General features: G+C 38.8%; 1 protein-coding gene across 1 annotated transcript in view; it reads right to left on the bottom strand.

The window, feature by feature from the left end:
- The window catches only part of TG (thyroglobulin), a 160,568-nt gene that overhangs the window by 89,478 nt on the left and 56,860 nt on the right, over positions 1–14,230 (bottom strand). Inside the window, exons 29-35 of the mRNA XM_069853184.1 lie at positions 12,630–12,710; positions 10,838–10,975; positions 9,597–9,773; positions 9,268–9,379; positions 8,624–8,703; positions 6,605–6,748; positions 3,626–3,691 (exon numbers count right to left, since the gene is read on the bottom strand). Coding sequence (XP_069709285.1) covers positions 3,626–3,691; positions 6,605–6,748; positions 8,624–8,703; positions 9,268–9,379; positions 9,597–9,773; positions 10,838–10,975; positions 12,630–12,710 — 798 coding nt within the window. The remainder of the gene's footprint in view (positions 1–3,625; positions 3,692–6,604; positions 6,749–8,623; positions 8,704–9,267; positions 9,380–9,596; positions 9,774–10,837; positions 10,976–12,629; positions 12,711–14,230) is intronic.

Here is a 14,230-nt window from a genome sequence, read left to right as displayed (position 1 = left end):
TGGGCTACTGGGTTAATAAATTCTTCTGAGGCAAAGCAGGGGAGGGACATCATGCCTTCCCTCTTGTTGTGTTTCTCCTGAGGCTAGCCTCACACAGGGAAGGGTTATGGGGTTTTTTAAAATCTCGTTTTCATCTTTTAAAGCTGAAGTGACTGCAACAGCACCCTGCTTTGTCTATGGTGGGACTAATGGGGCTGAATAATGCCTTGCATACCCTTAGCTCAAGGAATTTTACCTGCAGGCAGATACTAGGATAAATTCAACTGTTCTTCCTATTCCTTGTTAGGTTTTGACAGTTGAAGATTATATATCCAAGCTTTTTAAAAAAACAAAACAAAATGAAAATCAGACAGATTCGGAATTTAAATAATACATAAAATAAGAAAGTAAGATGTGGTGAAAGTCCAAAGGAAGACAATTTAGTTCTGAGACAGCTGGATTCATTGTAGAACAATTATTTCCAGGATCAGTTTCTCTATTACCTTCCCAGAGATTCAGGTGAAGCTGGGCAGCCTATAGTTCCCTGGACTTGTGGGTGCATCCATGCACTTCTATGTCCAGATTGTTCCCTGAGATCCTGCTTCATCAACGACAAATCTTCCTTGCTGCAGGTTTTCCCCCTGGCCTCAAGGGCCTGAGAGCTGAATTTACCACTAAAGACTGAGGCAAAGAAAACATGAAGTACCTCAGCATTTTCCACTATTGCCATCAGGTTTCCTGCCCCATTCAGCAGCAGACCCACATCTTCTCTACTCTTTCTTTCGCTGCCCGTGTATTTGTAGAAACCCTTCTTGTTGAAGCTTTTTCCGCTGTTCTGTGGTCCTGCACATGCCTTTACCCTCTCTATCAAGCAGAGAGATGAGTAAAACAAGCAAAGTATCTACTTCCGACAAGACTGAAAATAAGTTTGCTAACCTGCATTTCTTCACAACAAATTAGGGCTGGAAAAATCACAGACTTGGAAGGGTTCAGCCCTCTGGCTGCACAGAGTGGGAAGCAAAGCGCTGGGAACTCTGTGCTGAGCATTGCAAACTGGCTAACTAGAAAATAAAGCAGTCAAATTCTTTAACTATATATTAAAATATAGGCCTTGATTATGCTTTAGTAAACTCCAACTCTAGATTGGACGTAACGTTAACATCACTATTTCACAGAGCCTTCTGGAAAATTATTCAAATTTAAGTCTCTATCTGATCTTTTGATGGAAAGGTTTATACATATTTTTACATATATGTATGCTTATATGCACATACACCCATATATAAATGTATACACAACAGTTTCCTTTAAATAGTGGTGTTTTCTTACACTCACCATCTGGTTACTACAGAGGAGTCACAGTATTATTTTTTTCCCCCCATGTACAAGCAATACCACAGTGTAGCAAATTCAGTCACTGCTATCTTTTCTATGCTGCCCAGTTCTAGAACCGTTAATCTTCTACAGTGAATGTTAATACACCGTATATAATCATAAAGAGTTTGGAAACAACAATTTTTAATATGTTCAGTGCCTCTGACAACGTAACACAGAGCAATCTGACCTAAATAACCAGGCTGGTACTTTTACTATCAAAATGAGGCAGGACATAAGAAGAACAGGTGGTGCCCAGTTGTATTTTTAATCTATTGCTGCATACACTGGTGTCAGAGACCCAACAAGCAGAGGATACTTGTGGTAGTTTGACATACAGGCTAGTTGTGCCCTTAGTAATTCAGGGACTTCTGACTGCGGTCCTCAGGACAACTACCTCAATCCAGGATCCTGCCTCTTTGTGAGAGGGTTTGCTCGCTTGAGTGGTTAACCAGACCTTTGCAAAGGAAAGAATTCCCTATTTTCTCTGCATTTGGAAAGATGAGTTGGAAATGGGTGTGATAGATCAAGACTGTTACTAAGAGTAAGATGAACACTTTGCTTGCTGTGGCTAAGTTTTGGGAAGTCTTTAGAGTAGAAAACAAATGACAAATAGTAAGACCCAATTTCCTTAAGTGCTGTATAGGTCACTGTTTTTCTAGATTTAAGAATGCAAGAAAAACATAAAAGGAAAATTACAAAACTACTACAAGTCTTCACACTGGGAGAAAGAAAGCTTTAGTAAAGCAGTTTTCTACAGCCTGTTGCAAAACACTTTGCAAAGGAATTGAATTATCCAACCTACACATTACCCCACTAGCTCTTTCTAGCATTTCAGACAAAAATTATTTCTGCTTACCGATAGTTTTCTTTCAATTACATTAAAAATTATCGTTGTTAAAGTAGAAATTCTACTAAAAAATCAAATTGTCTGAACATGATCATGACTGGTGGTCATAGATATGATGATAAATTAGTTATTAACACATTCTGAACTCAATATTGAATACTAACCATCTCTTGCAAGTCCAGTTGCTTATGAATTAAGATAGACACAAACAGATTAACAAATCTGCTCAGGTCAAACAGATAATCAAGTGCAGAGATGGATGAGACTACTCAATTTCAGTATAATGTGATGGGTTAAATTGAGTTATCAAATGATTAGTCAAACTGCTTTCTTTCCATTACACACAGCATTTAGTAGATATGCTGTGTATTTCTGGAAAGGACAGAAGGGAAGCCTGCAGCTGTTGACAATTTGCATATATTTTTAAGGGGAGATAAACACAAAGCCCCAAAAGACAACAGTTAAGTTTCATTTATTAAGAGGATCCACCCCCTTTTAAAATAACATGTGAGTACCACAAGATTAATTTACTGCAAGAGTGAAATAATTTCTTCTTCCCAACACAGAAAAAAAAAGATTGTTTCATAGTAAGTTACAACATCTCTTCAAAACTGAGACCCAAAATTCATCTCAAATACAACATTACTTGTGTTCCAGTTCTGAATAATCTTTGAGATAACATTCCAACCCTTGTAGGAAACAATAAGTAAGGACTAAGGGCAGTATGGTTTATCATTCTTCTTTACCATCAATTATAAAACAGTATAAACCTGCATTAATTTCTGGAGGAATTATCCCTTTCGTTATTTTGGTTTTTGAGGAAAAGTAGATTCCATTGAATCACCAAGTTGGAAAAGAACGAGTCCAACCATTCAACATTTGCTAACTTTGACTTTGTATTTCTATTGCAAATGTCTGTAACTATTTGAAAATTAATTGTCACTCCTGGCATTCATATAACTGACAGAAACTGCTGGTGATTTGTCTAATCTGTCATCCCTTGCCATCCTGGCAAGTACCAGATGCAATAGGAAAGGCACTAGAAATCCCACTACAGAGGACTATAATACAACAAACAGCTTTTCAGGAGGCTACTCTGGCCAGAGATTTTTTTCATTGCTACCACACTAATAGATGAAGTTATATACATTGAAAGCAATGTGAAAATCATAAACGATAAATTTCTTTATCAATCCTGCAAATACTTTGCTTCGGTGACCTCTTATGATAGAGAGTTTGAGAGATATTAGGCCAATGTTGTTGCTGACAATAATTTTATCATTTAAATGATACACAGTTAATACAAAGAATGCATGATACATCTGAATGAACTAACTCATGGGCAGCACAACCATTCCATTATAGTGTGATCTTTGAGTAAGACATCCAAAATAAAGGATTTGTCCTTTTTTATACACTCACCACTTTCTGGCCTGAGTGGTAAACTCACAGGTGGACATAGATTAGGGATGGTGTTCTTCAAGTCAGCTAAAAGCAGAAAACACAACATTTGAAAACAATTACTTTTGAAGATTTAAAATTTAATCAAAACCTTAATATTTCCAGTATTACTTCTGGATTCTGTTGCATCAAGGATAATGAAGCAGGGTAACGATAAAGGGTAAGACTACTTTGCTATCTAATCCTTTAGAGCTTGTACATGAAATCAGACTTCCCTAGATTTCCATATTTATAAGCAGTCCTACAAACACTTTTCAAAGCACAGTTATTTATGAACAACTTGTTTCAGTATGTTCTTCCATGTTCCCTTCTGTATTTGATTTCCTACATCATACGAGATATGAGATTTTCTCTGTTTCCTGATTAGCAAACTGGAAATTATCAAAAGGGGTATCAGGGACATGTCAGTTTCCAGCAGGAAGCTTTTCAGATAAAAACTCAAATAATCATTCATACTTTCTACACATGAAACTGCTAATTTGCTAACATTTCCCTTAAAATTTTTGGCTATTCAAATCACTTGGGCTACTCAAATCAGTTATAAATTCTCTACTAAGACAAAAAATAAACCATGACCCCTACAAAAGCTGAAGACAGGTCAGATTATCTAATTGATTTTTCCCTTTCTGTACTGCCCATGCATGCAACCAATAGATATTATGTAAAACTCAAAATTGTTATATATATGATCATATACATTTGCATTGACAGGAGTGAAGAACTAGGGCTGTTCCAAACTCTTTAAAACAGTACTACATAACCCTTATTGACTGAGATGCAACCATGTCTATACGTAAGAAGCCAAAATGCTAAGGACCAGAGCCATGCAGGCAAACAGCTCACACATCAAAATAATGTACTATGAAATGTGGTGACACAAGTACCTTCCTACACAGAAGACTGTAGTCTAAAACCAAAGATCCTGCTTCATGTTAATGTCCCACTGCCTATGGTAAATTCCTCCTGCAGATTTCACTCATCTCCCCTTTTAGGCTTGAGCTTTCTTGTTCCTCTTCCTGGTTTCTAGACCCCCAACACACGAGCACAACTGATATATATTTTTGTCTGCAAATGTCTCCATTTGCATAAACATCTGTGCTTTGCTGTGTGTTATGATGGAAACATATCTGATTTCCTCACTACATAAGGAAATGTCAGTGTCTCCTATCATTTCCCCCTGTGCATGCACCCCAGCCTCCTCTTCATAATTCCTCTGTCCATGAAGTGAGCAGCACCCTTTATTTTTAGTTGGTTCTTTGTCAACGAGAGGAAAAAAAATATCAAGAAGTAGAAGCGCATCTATGCCTCCGTTGTCTCCTCTTCACTTAGCCTTTCTACCATTCTTCATTCTTACCCCTCTCAGCTCCACCCACACACAGGCTCCTGCCATTGCCTACTTTATCAGGGCTGTTGTACCTCTGCTCTCAGTCCTAGACCCACAGTCCCTCCCTCCTCAAGTCCACACCAAGGATCTAGGAAAACCTATAAGCTTCCATGGTGTCCTCTCAACTCCATGCTGTGCCTCCTCTATAACAAGGGTTGCCCTGCTGTGGGTGGAAATGGATGTTCCATGGGCAGAATACCAGCATAGGACATGGAGAAGTTCAGAATAAATTTCATATTTCAAACACTTTCAGCACAGATGAGGGTTTTCTTTAAGTTTACCAACACTGTAAAATGGAGCACATTGTCAGGACATCTGATTTAGCTCTACGCAATTTTAACTGGATTATTTTTATAATCATGTGCACTGGACAGTATATATCCACACTTCATGCCTTCCCTCTCCACTCAGATTTCAATCTTCCTCTGCTCTGCAAGAACTAAGGGTGTTTAAAAGTAGAAAAAGTACTCCTTATTCAATTTTCCTCCTTGATTCTGTCAACATCATCAGATCTGCCCCCATGGGGCCTTGCTGCTCGCAGTGGAGGTTCTGCCTACATAGACTCAATCATAGAATCACAGAATAGTTTGGGTTGGAAGGGACCTTAAAGATCATCTAGTTCCAACCCCCCTGCCATGGGCAGCGACATCCCACTAGATCAGGCTCCCCAAAGCCCCATCCAACCTGGCCTTAAACACCTCCAGGGATGGGACATCCACAACTTCCCTTGGCAACACATTCCAGTGTCTAACCACTCTCATGGTGAAGAAATTCTTCCTAATGTCTTCCTAATCTGCCCCTCTCCAGTTTATACTCAATCCCCCTCATCCTACCACCACAAGTCTTTTTAGTAGTCCCTCTCCAGCTTTCCTGTGGGCCTCTTTCAGGTACTGGAAGGTTGCTCATACACTATCCTGCCATAATGGGGGATACAGTCAATCAGGCATTTGTTTTCCTTATTGTTTCAGTTATGTTAAATCAAAGCTTAACAAAGTAGAATGAGATCGAGCCAAAAGGAGCGTGACAAATGAAAAACCCATTGAAAATTTTCAGTAAAGTAATGAAGCCTTTGTTTCACTATGGAAAAAATATTCACTATGACTAGCAGTAGGTTTGATTCCTCTTAAGGAAATAACCTAACCTCTCATAATTTCTCTTCTGTTTAAACACACAAAGGCTTCTTGCTTCTTGAAGAATACGGTGTTACCTTGGAAAGTGGTCTTTGACCTTTCTTTGCCAAGAACCAGTGAGAAACAAAGAATGATGTCCTGATGAGGGACTGTGCAGTGGGATATATTTGGATTCTGACATTGGTTGCAAGTCTCCCATACAATTTAAGAAATTAAATCATACCTCTCTGAGATATTTCTATCTCTTCTCTATAAAAATGGAGATTAAATTGAACTTTTCTTTCACTTGGACATATTTGTCTGCCTTGTCTAGTTGTGGTCTCTGCAAACAGGTCCTCCATCTGAAAGCTGAAGCTTCTCTACATAAATAAGCTTCAACATGCAGAAAAAATCAGTGAGAAAGACTATATGCCCTTTATCACTTACCAGGCTTTTGATACCAGCCAAACGGGTGTATTCTGACTTTAGTATCTGGTAAACTACAATTTGAAACTTGCCAAGCACTTCTTTCTTCCTCAGCACACATCTGGATGCCCAGGCTGTTCAGAGTCAGACACATGATCTTTCCACCTGTCAGGTAAATCCACGGTTATAGAAAAGATGAGGAAAATTTTCCTGTTCTAGATACTATTTTGAGGAAAGTGAACACAGCGCGGTTCCACTGAGTGTCAAAAGGAATTCCACTGACTTAGAAATCAAAGGAGGGAAATACCTAAAATGGGCCAATTTTTACTGTTGTTGAAAATTGTTGAAAAATCACAATGAATACAATGTGAAGGAAGGTGGGTAACCGATATTATAACCCATTGAGGTCACTAGGAATATTTCCATTGAGCAAAGATCTGGACACCGTCTTTGAGTAAGCAACTACTTCTGGTTAACACAGTCTGGGAAATTAAAAACCTGAGTGCCTCTTGAAACATGGCCCCTACTTACATCAAAGAAAAATTCTGCCTTTCAAAGACCTAGTTTAAATATTTCTGTGCCTGAGAAAAAGATGAGTGTTTGAAACACAGCTGGCAGTTTCGGTGAAGATTCACCTAGCTCACGTTAAAATCACTCCTGAATGTTCTCTTCTCTATATGAGTGCCGGGGTGAATGTCTGAAATGTCACAGAAAATAAATAGTAATCAATTAGACTAAGAGGCATCACTTTTGCATATTCCGTGCTTTAAAATCCTTAATTTATTTTAGAACAATTTAAAGACATTTAAAGCCATATTCAGTTAAGACTTCAAATTTCACATGGTCACACAGAGGAAAATAAAAACTGTGAACTACTTCGATTTGCACAGTAATCCCAATCTAAACTGCATGGTATTAGTTTTCCAAGCTAATCATTTTTGACTGAATGAAAATTCTGTCAGCTCAGTGAAAAAGGGAATTAATATATATTTTTGAAGCGTGCCAAGTTCTCAAATGAATTGTAAACCCAGCACATCCTAATGACCTCAGAAGAGTTGTTTAGGACATGACATTTACGAAAACAAGGTTGGCCATTTTAGCAGCCAAAATCTGAACTTGGAATAAAATATTAAAACCTGCGTCATTGACCTTGACCTGGATAGCATCCAACTTTAAACACCTGCTAAAGATTTTCTTTTAAGTAAAGCACTTACTTTACAACCAGTGGAGAGAAAGAAAAGTACCTCCAGAGCAGAATTCAGTCAACCAAAGCTCTAAGTGACCCTATAGTTGTGTCTGTGCATCTCTCTGCTAACTATAGAGGGAGCATAGAGTTACAATACCCTCAAATGAGCTATCTCAGGTGGGTAAATTATGTTTGTTTGACTTTCTAATAGCTTTCAAGCCACACATCTTTTTCAAGATCTGATTTCCTCAGACTACCAGGAACGCTACTTGAGATGTCTTCAGTGGCTAAATAAAATCGTAAGGAGGGGATTATAGGCAACCTATGTCCCCAGCCACTCTTTCTCAAGAAGCGTAATAACATTTGGGAGCAGAGAAGTTCAGACATCCAAGAAATCCAAAAAGCTAAACTGCCTCAAATTATCCACAGACATTATGTGCTTAATTTGCATTTAATTTCAGTGATATTAAGGGTTCTAAATCCCTCAAGCTTTAAAAAATGAAACAAACAAAAATAAATAAAAAAGTCACAAAAAAAGTTAACCAACATTTTGGAAAAGAGGTTGTTAAACAAGAAGTAACTATTCTGATTATTTTTATCATTTTGGGTTTCACTCTGTCGGAACTGCAGTCCCTTAAAGACTCATTCTCACAAAGTTTTCTTAATTTCTGAGATGTGGAGCATGTAATTGGGCTGAACTAGAAATTGTTATGGTTACTCAAAGCTATGCTAAAAAGAGTTGCATAAGATCTGCAAGGGTTTTTTAAGTGCCCTTCACAGCAAGAGAATGGTAAAATTTGTAATAATGAAGGAAGACAGAGATTCTTTTTAAAATAAAAATATTGAAAAAATACCTGATAGCTGGGAGTCATTAAAAAAGCCAAATCCTGTACAACAGGGGTCAGCATCACACCAACGCTCACACTCAAAAAACCTGAGAAAGCAAAAACCTCATTAGCTCTATTATCAGTCATAACCTTTCTCTGCCATTGAGAAAGGAAGAGGGGATACTGCATACAGAAGGGAAACTGAGATCTTATAGAGATGCCTTTCACTCTAAGACCATCTCATGTTCTTCATACTGCATAAATACTTCCATATGTTTTCCATTTGTAAATGAAATCTTTTTCTGTCAGTACACTATTTACCAGACTACATCTAATAATTTAGATTAGTATTTTGATATCGGTCCTAGAAATATCAGCTTATATTTTATTGTCAAGAAATTTAACTGGACAACCAGCAACTTAATAGCAGTATAAGTCATAATTCATAGAGGTGTATATATATAATATAATTAATAATTATATAAATTATTATTTATTACTTAATTATAAATTGAAATTTAATTCACATGCTTTTATTTCTTTGTTAAATATTTTCAAACAATGATTTTCTGGGATAAATACATCTAACTCCCTTCATCTGTTCAACAGGGCCTTAGTATTCCAGTCATGATTAAACCTCCACTAAAACCAAAGGAACAGTAATGTCCTACCCATCAGAAACAGCTTTTGTGCTCATATCAGTCTTATTCCTCACTGAGATCCCAGTTATTTTCTGGAATGGTACACGTGCGTAGAAGCTCTTCACAGAACTTTTGAGAGTGACTGGAAGGAAAAAGAAAAACAAAACTGGAAAAATTAGGTTCTTTGTACAGTGATAACAGGCTTGTTTGTCCATCTGTCATAAAAAAAACATACCCAAAGTTGCCTGACCTTCCCTTGCCCCACTATTTCCCAGGACTCATTCATACATTAAGATTTTTTGTTTTGGAATCAAGAGAAGGTCGAAACACACATTATACATCTAAACCCCCAAACTTGCCTATTCTATGATACAATGTCTGCGGTTGCCGAGGTAGCACAGTTTGACAGTTTTCTGGTAGCTGATCAATGCTGCCATCACAAATCTGTGCCTCTGGATAGAGGGTGCACACAAAATAGATGTCTGTGGCATTTTGAAGATCTGCCAGTCTACAAAACTCATCTTCTTGTGCACAACCTAGGAAGAAATGTTACAAAGAGTTACACACACACAAGTGCTTCTTCCCCTCTCTATTCCTCTTCACGTCTTCAGCTCACTTAAAGCTACCCATTAGGAAACAAATAAAAGTGAGAATGTTGAATTATTCTGTCATGGTGTAAAAGGAACAGGGACAGATTCTGTTCCTGATGACACTGAATAGCAGGGTAACCTGGAGAGCACAGAAAAGGAGTTACACCACATCTAATTGGAAAGATACATTTCCTGGCTATGACAAGCATTAGCCTCATCCTCTCTTTTCAGTAAATTTGACATGCAGGCTATATAATCACAAAAGAACTCTGCATCAGACATGTATCTCTTCCTTTAAAGAATAAAAAGGACAAAAATCTACAATGTCATAGGATGTCTATGCACGAAATATTTCTGAAGTGTTCATAAATAACACAAAAATATAAATAACTTCTCTAGAATCAACTGTTTGAGCCTTTGCCTACAGCAATTTGCACTGAAATTTGCCCCAGGGTAATACCACATGTTCAGAAAAAAACAAAAAGCTGTCAAATCCTTTTTGGATTCTGTAATGGCTTCTGTAAAAACATGCATGAATGTTTAATTTTAAATGGGCATAGCTCAACCAGCTTCTTACAGTGAAGTGCATGCACTGTACTGTACTTTCTGTTCTGCCTTCCTGGTAGTCAGAGCTAGAAACTCTCCTCCATTTATCATATCAAAAAATACTTTACCCTTAGCCCCAAATATCTGAATTTTACCTTCTCCTTTTACCACTATGTCATCTATTTGGCAGGGTACATTTCAAGACCAGCAGAGTATTGTCTAACCTGAATCTCCTACTTCTCTTGCCCATAACAGGAATACCCTGATAATGAATGATAAGCACCCTTTCTGTCACAGACTGTAAGGAAGAAACAGGTTGTCCTATTCACAACTTCCATGAAAAGTTTGTGTTGATCCCAAAAAAATTCTCTAGATCCCAAGTTTCTACTGATCATAATACCCGTCACAAAGTTTTAAGTATTATTATTATTTCCTACACAATAACAGTTTCCAAGATGCCTTACGTGTGAGACACCATAGCACAGCTTCCTCTGCTGAGTACTTCTGCCTGAAGATCAAATATTGCTGGTAAGGGAGAGAATAGTTCTGGTCACTTTGTATCTGGTTGTTGTCCATTAGGTAGAAAAGATCCTTTGTGGAATCTGAGATTCAAGCAAACAGACAAACAAACCACTCAAACACACAAAAAACTTCTGGAATAAATTAAATTTCTTCATATATAAAATTCTGCCTTTCACAGTAAAACAGCTGCAACTGTTTTGTAGAGCTAGTGTACACCAAAGGCTGCTTTTAATAACAGAATTGTCCACCCACAGTTATTGATGTTTGTGTAGACAATGCCTCCTTGCCGAGCTGCACTGACATAGCATTGTCAGATTACTTCTGCTGCCCAAAACCTAGATGAAAATCACAGCTCCTAGTAATAAGGAGGGAGGTTCTCTCTCTTCTGTCATGCAAAGCATCATCCTAATGGTGAAGTATGATGCCTTAGAGGATGCTTACAATACCTTAATCAATCTAATCAGGTCTAATCCAACAGTTAGTCCAACACTGTGAGTGATTGCAATTTAATCCTACATGCATTGAAACAGCCAGACAAAAACTAAAATAGGAAAGACATGTTGATGATTGCAACTGAAACACTGAAGCACCTACTGACATGCTGGGAGTGCACAATAGTTTTGAATTTTCTATCAGAAAATAAAAAATATATGTTCGATGTTCTTTAAGGTTGATCATCAAGTGATAAAAGCTCTGTAGACATTTTACCAGATGTAACCATAACTTTCTTAAAAAGGTGACTTGTAAGTCTTGATACATCTCAAGGTTGAACTTCAGCCTTCGCTTTCTCTTGAAATAGCTTGTATCGTGACTAAGACTAAAGGGTAGAGGAAGAAACTGCATTCCTTGCATAACCTCAGGTTTTAATCATAACGTCAGCCGCAAGAAGGTAAATGGAGATCCCTAAGGGCTGCACTCATGCCTTGGCATGTAAACACAAGAGAATTTCACCCTCTGCAGTAAGTACAGTTGTTTTTCATTTTTAAGTCTAGACTTTAAAATACTACCAATTGTATAGGAGCACCACCAGGTAAATGGGCATTTTAGTTTACCTTCCTTTCGAGTGACACAAGTGAAATGGGCAATTCACTTCATGTTAGGATTTTACATATATTAAATCACATGCTCAGGTATTCATCAAGACTCCTTAGCAAATATTAGAGTTCATTAAAGAGAAACCAAGGTGCTCTAAACAGGCTCCACTGCTGCCTCTCGCTTAGGATTATGGTCCTGAAGGCCCAAATGAACACTAGTAACTTAATAAAATTATTCTGGGTATATGCATGGCAGAGAAAGGAAGAGCAGACCCTGGAATAACAAAGGAGCTAGAGAACTTGAAAGGCCCCTCACTTTCATCATGCATGGAGGAAACACTTGTGATTGCAGTTTCATCCCACGTTGCTCTAGGCATTATATTTACAGCCATATTTGTCAATGGCAGTAAATATATAATACGATATAATAAATATAATATTTCCTGAGCCTTTATATTCAGTAAGTCTGAAAGAGCAATCTTTCACAGAACATCTTAAGACACTAATTTACAACCTGGCTTGGGAAAGTAAAACCTGGAAAGATGGGAGGTTTGCATTTTCAAGATCTTTTTCAAAATCTACCCAACAGAAATATTTTGGACTTCACAATACTTATATTGTAAAATATATTTTCTGCTTAAATTCTGCATCCTCTTCTGCAATCCTCTGCTGCCTTCTCTGTCTGCCTTTACTATAATACCTGACAAGGTTAGACTGTCCTCTGCCTTCAAAGCAGTAGCATCACACTCTGAGGTCCTAGTCCGGGTGATCATATCAGAGCCTGGAACACAACAGGAATTGAAAAGCATAGTAAATCCCTTTAACTTTCTTCCACAAGACAAGATCATCCATAGTTCCCTATATTTAGCAAATATTTTAAAAAGTACACCATATTGGAAAACTATTTACATAGTTCCACCAACTAATGATTCAAAAATGAGTAAAACCATCTACATATATCTCTGGGAAAAACATCAACTGAAGTCAGCTGTTTGCCATATCCAGAATGACTGTGGATTCAGCATCAGTGCTCTGGAGGCTGTGTGTGTTTATAAGGCAGTATCACAAATTGTTTGTGCAGGTCCTGCTACGTAAGCTGCAGCATTCAGAAAGTAAATTTGAAAAAGCAAAACATACATAGTTATCATGTGATTAAAAGTAACCCATCTGTTACACATAATGCGACAAACTACTTAATGCCTTCTTTACCTCAGTCTTTAATAGCAAGGAAAGTCGTTCCCTGTGTGTACATCCCCATGAGTTAGAGGAGCAGAACGAGGCTCCCATGATCCAAGAGGAGGGGGTTAGAGACTTGCTTGCCCATCTAGACACCCACAAGTCCATGGGGCTGGATGGGATCCACTCAAGAGTAATGAGGGAGCTGACAGGTGTGCTGGCCAAACCCCTTTCCAACATTTTCCAAAAGTCCTGGAAGACTGGGGAAGTCCCACTGGACTGGAGGCTGGCTGATGTTGTGCCCATCTACAAGAAGGGTCGCAGGGAGGATCCAGGGAACTACAGGCCTGTCAGTCTGACCTCAGTGCTGGGAAAAGTCATAGAACAGGTGGTCTTGAGTGCTATCATGAAGCACATGCAAGAGAACCGGGTGATCAGGCCCAGTCAACATGGGTTCACAAAAGGTAGGTCTTGCCAAAGTAACCTGATCGCCTTCTATGACAAAGTGACTCGGCTGCTGGATGAGGGAAAGGCTGTGGATGTATCTTCCTGGACTTCAGTAAAGCCTTTGACACAGTTTCTCACAGCATTCTGCTTCGGAAACTGTCAGCCTCTGGCCTGGACAGGCGCACACTCTCTTGGGTGGAAAACTGGTTGGATGGCTGGGCCCAGAGAGTGGTGGGAAATGGTGTGAAATCCAGCTGGAGGCCAGTGACAAGTGGGGTTCCCCAGGGCTCAGTGCTGGGTCCCGCCCTGTTCAATGTCTTTATCAATGACCTGGATGAAGGCATCGAGTGCATCCTTAGCAAGTTTGCAGGTGACACTAAGCTGGGTGGAAGTGTTGATCTGCTGGAGGGTCGGGAGGCTCTGCAAAGGGATCTGAACAGGCTGGACCACTGGGCTGAGACCAATGGCATGAGGTTTAACAAGGCCAGATGCCAGGTCCTACACTGGGGAACAACAACCCTCTGCAGTGCTACAGACTAGAAGTCTGTCTAGAAAGCTGCCTGGAGGAGGAGGACCTGTGGGTGTTGGTCGACAGCAGACTGACCATGAGCCAGCAGTGTGCCCAGGTGGCCAAGAAGGCCAATGGCATCTTGGCTTGTATCAGAAACGGTGTGACCA

This window comes from Phaenicophaeus curvirostris, chromosome 3 (assembly GCF_032191515.1).
Source record: "Phaenicophaeus curvirostris isolate KB17595 chromosome 3, BPBGC_Pcur_1.0, whole genome shotgun sequence".
Taxonomy (NCBI): Eukaryota; Metazoa; Chordata; class Aves; order Cuculiformes; family Cuculidae; genus Phaenicophaeus; species Phaenicophaeus curvirostris.
Note: the sequence above shows the minus strand (reverse complement) of the source record. Positions and strands in the feature narration are given on the sequence as shown.